General features: G+C 37.7%; 1 protein-coding gene across 1 annotated transcript; it reads left to right on the forward strand.

The window, feature by feature from the left end:
- Positions 1–1131: 1131 nt before the first annotated feature.
- LOC108686166 (chloride intracellular channel exc-4) lies at positions 1132–2877 on the forward strand (the record flags this gene model as incomplete). Its single annotated transcript, XM_018191303.1, has 3 exons — positions 1132–1437; positions 1548–1874; positions 2090–2877. Coding segments are annotated over 3 exons (714 nt in total), but the record flags the coding sequence as incomplete, so codon positions are not given.
- Between the last annotated feature and the right edge of the window lie 933 nt (positions 2878–3810).

The following is a 3810-nucleotide window of genomic DNA, read 5'->3' on the forward strand; positions in this document are numbered from 1 at the left end:
AAGTATGAAGGCACGAGAGGTGTACAATTACAGAATACAAATGCCAGAGGAAAATAAAGTTGAATGGTTGAAGCCGCCAGCCAACCGGATTAGAAGACAAAAAAATCGAATTTCCCTGGTAGTGATGATACTCTCTAAATTCTTTGAAGTGGAATCTCACTAAAAAAGAGTTTAAATTAAGCTAGTTTTGAAAAAGAGTGATTCAATTTTTTTTATCTTTAAGAGTGAGATTTCACTCAAAGTGAGATTTACTCTAAAAGTTTTCGACAGTAAATATTTATTTTTCGACGTTTGACGGTACAAGTCAAACTTCGAAGCTTCAAAGATTAAAGTTTCGTAATGTATTCAAAGCTTCGAAAGCACTTCAAACTTCAAAAATTCGGAGTAAACTTCGAAAATATTCGGATTCTTTCGAAGCTTTGAATCTTCAAAGTTGTTAAAAGTAATAGCTCTGATAGATGCACACGTTTTCTAGCTTGGAAAATATCTATCTATGTCGAAAATAACACATTGGCGAAAAAAGAAGAATTTTGATTGATAGATTGCTTAAGGTTTTTTTAGGGTGACCATGAACGCAGTTAGGACGTCAGAGCGAATAAATAAACCGTGACATCGGGGAAACGAGTACGCCGTGCTCTACCGAATTCGGTACTCTCTCGCTTCGGCTGATCGAGCAGGAAAAAAAATGTGCGGTGGTGGGACATTGATCGAGGGTTTGACTAATGGGTTGGGTTTGCTCATCACTCGCAAACACAAAGATTCGCGCGTTTCGCCACGCCGTGTTGGATTCGTGAACTAGTTGTTGGCTGACGTCAGCCTCTTATCGCTCAGAGATACAGGCAGGATAATCGAACCCGCAAGATATCGCAGAATTTACATGCAGTTTTAACGTTAATAATAATCGCAAAATGCAGCTTTTACTGCGAAAAATAACGAGATGTACAATACAATTATATATATGAAAAAAAATAGACATTATAAATCGTAATAATATCTATATTCTTAAATCTAAAATAGATTTGAGTATCGCATATATTTTTTTATCCCAAATATATATTTCTTAGTCAACTAGAAATTTTGTTTATATTTCTCTCTCGATGTTAATTAATGAAAAAAAAATATCCCTTTTAGGCATCGACGATCGATGGCCGTCGAAAGGGCGCCTGTCTTTTCTGCCAGGAATATTTCATGGATCTATATCTCTTGGCGGAGCTGAAGACGATTTCCTTGAAGGTGACCACCGTGGACATGCAAAAACCACCGCCCGACTTTCGCACCAACTTCCAGGCCACGCCGCCGCCTATCCTGATCGACAATGGCGACGCGATACTGGAAAACGAAAAGATCGAACGGCACATTATGAAGAACATTCCTGGCGGACACAATCTGTTTGTACAGGATAAGGAAGTGGCCACTCTTGTGGAGAACTTGTTCAGCGTGAGTGTTGATCAATCCAGCCGAGAGTGAAACTAATCAGGAAACTGAGTTGTTGAATTATACCCTTTTCTCTGGCGAGACGAGAAATTACATGTCTATTCGTTTCACAGAAACTCAAGCTGCTGTTACTGAATGCAAAGGACAAGGACAAGGATCCCAAGTCCTCCTCCCTGATGGCCCATCTGCGTAAGATCGATGAACATTTGGGGCGCAAAGGTACGCGCTTCCTCACCGGCGACACCATGTGCTGCTTCGACTGCGAGTTGATGCCGCGGCTGCAGCACATCAGGGTCGCCGGGAAGTACTTTGCCGACTTCGAGATACCGGAGACTCTGGTACATCTGTGGCGGTACATGCATCACATGTACAGGCTCGACGCTTTCCTACAGAGCTGTCCAGCCGATCAGGATATCATTAATCACTATAAACTGCAACAGGTAAGTTGTAGGTAACACATGGGGAGATCTCTAATTGCATTCGCGTTCAGCTAAATAATTAGCGCTTTTCGACAAGCCTTTAATTCACGTCTTTAATTCACACCTTTAATTCATTTATCGCGCAATAATGCAATCCCATCGCAATTCACCGCGCAGTAAACCATCATTTTTTCCATGTCCTCGACCGATATAACTGCGAATCTCGTTACTTGCAGAGTATGAAGATGAAGAAGCACGAGGAGTTGGAGACGCCGACCTTCACTACGAGTATTCCGATCGAGGTCAACGATGACTAGGTCGGACCTTCCTTGGCGAGTCTGCGATCGCGTGACTTCGATTAGACATCGAGATCGGCCTAGCGAGACGGCATTGTGAATCGCCTCGACTGAGTTTCAACGGCAGACATTTTGTAATTTAATATGTCCAACAATAGCATCGAAAACGAACGGGGATTCTACCGTTGAAACTCTCGTCTTTCGAGTCGTAAGCTTGTGTCGTCGCCGTCATTGATTAGTTCATATCTTTTGCTAAGCAATTATTGCTGAATCGCATCCCTTTCTTATGGGATCAAGTCAGGTGTAAACGGATTAGCTTTTTTACCGCAAACGACACGAAAACATACATAAGTGCATTAAGGCTTTCAAAATCTTAAAAATGATAGAGAATATTGATTTTCTCCATTTTTCTTCTCCTTTATTTTCTTTTTCTCCCACTATGTACAGCACGCGTACATAGTTTTGACCTGAATAGTATTACAAAATTTTAATTTGCTATTGTTAATCCAAGGATTAAGTTTACTATAAAAAGCGATAATGATTTTGTCATTCTGTGGCAATAATCATGGAAATTATCACTAAGAATGCAAAAGAAACGTATGCGTTTGAGAGAACCAAATTGGTGCCATTAATATTTTTGCAATCTTAATAGAAATTATCCTTTGGATAATAATCATTATTCCTAAGTATTATTCTTACATACGATTAAGTAAATCAAGTACATACAATAATCCTAGAAACGCTTGATAAAATGTTTCAACATTATTAATAAACTTGCGTAAATATTTTTAAACGTTTAGATTTCTCTTTTTTTCCATCGCTTTCATTCAGCCATTCATTATCACGAGTTACAGTAATGAAATATTTAAACATGATTGAGACATTTGCATTAATGAGAAAGGTACGTTTGGAATTATGAATTTGTTTAACATATCCTCATGTTCTTAAAATATGATTGCACAACAGAAAACAAGAAACATCGTTATATGTGGAGAAGAAAGAATTTGTTTTTTTTTTTTGTTATATCTCTCGTGAGACACGTGATCCAGAATGCGTACGTTTCTTCTGGATTCCGCAGCGTGGTTCGAGACATTTTGTGTTATTCGTTAGCACTTTTACTGATTTACAAGCAGAGAACGAGCGCAAACAATTCCCATGATTGTTTTCTCCCGAGCCACGAAAATATTTAAAATAATAGCATCCGGATGCTCGACTCCGCTTATTTCCACTAATCCATTGTTCCAGAAAACAAAATCGAGCAACAGTGCAACTCGTATGCAACTGTCTATTCCGCATTAGTAATTCTATTATTATTATTATTATTATTATTATTACTATTGTATTATTATATTAATTTTGATTTATATATCCGTAGAAATCAATATACCAGTGTTTACAGTAATACCTGAAGCACTCGTCATTTATCACAGCGCGACGTAAGCTCCTCCTATCTAATATAATATAAAATGTTATAATTTTATATATGATATCTGGGCACTATTTTTTTGTTAAATATATATGATATTGATATTTTTATATCTCGATATGAGTGACAAGGATGGATAGAAAGCATACATTTTATTTATGCCTATTTCCATCGATGTAGAGTAATTTTAATTTTGATTTAGCTTATTTTTCACCTTTTTCCAATTCTTAGAAAT

This window comes from Atta colombica, unplaced genomic scaffold (assembly GCF_001594045.1).
Source record: "Atta colombica isolate Treedump-2 unplaced genomic scaffold, Acol1.0 scaffold166, whole genome shotgun sequence".
NCBI lineage: Eukaryota > Metazoa > Arthropoda > Insecta > Hymenoptera > Formicidae > Atta > Atta colombica.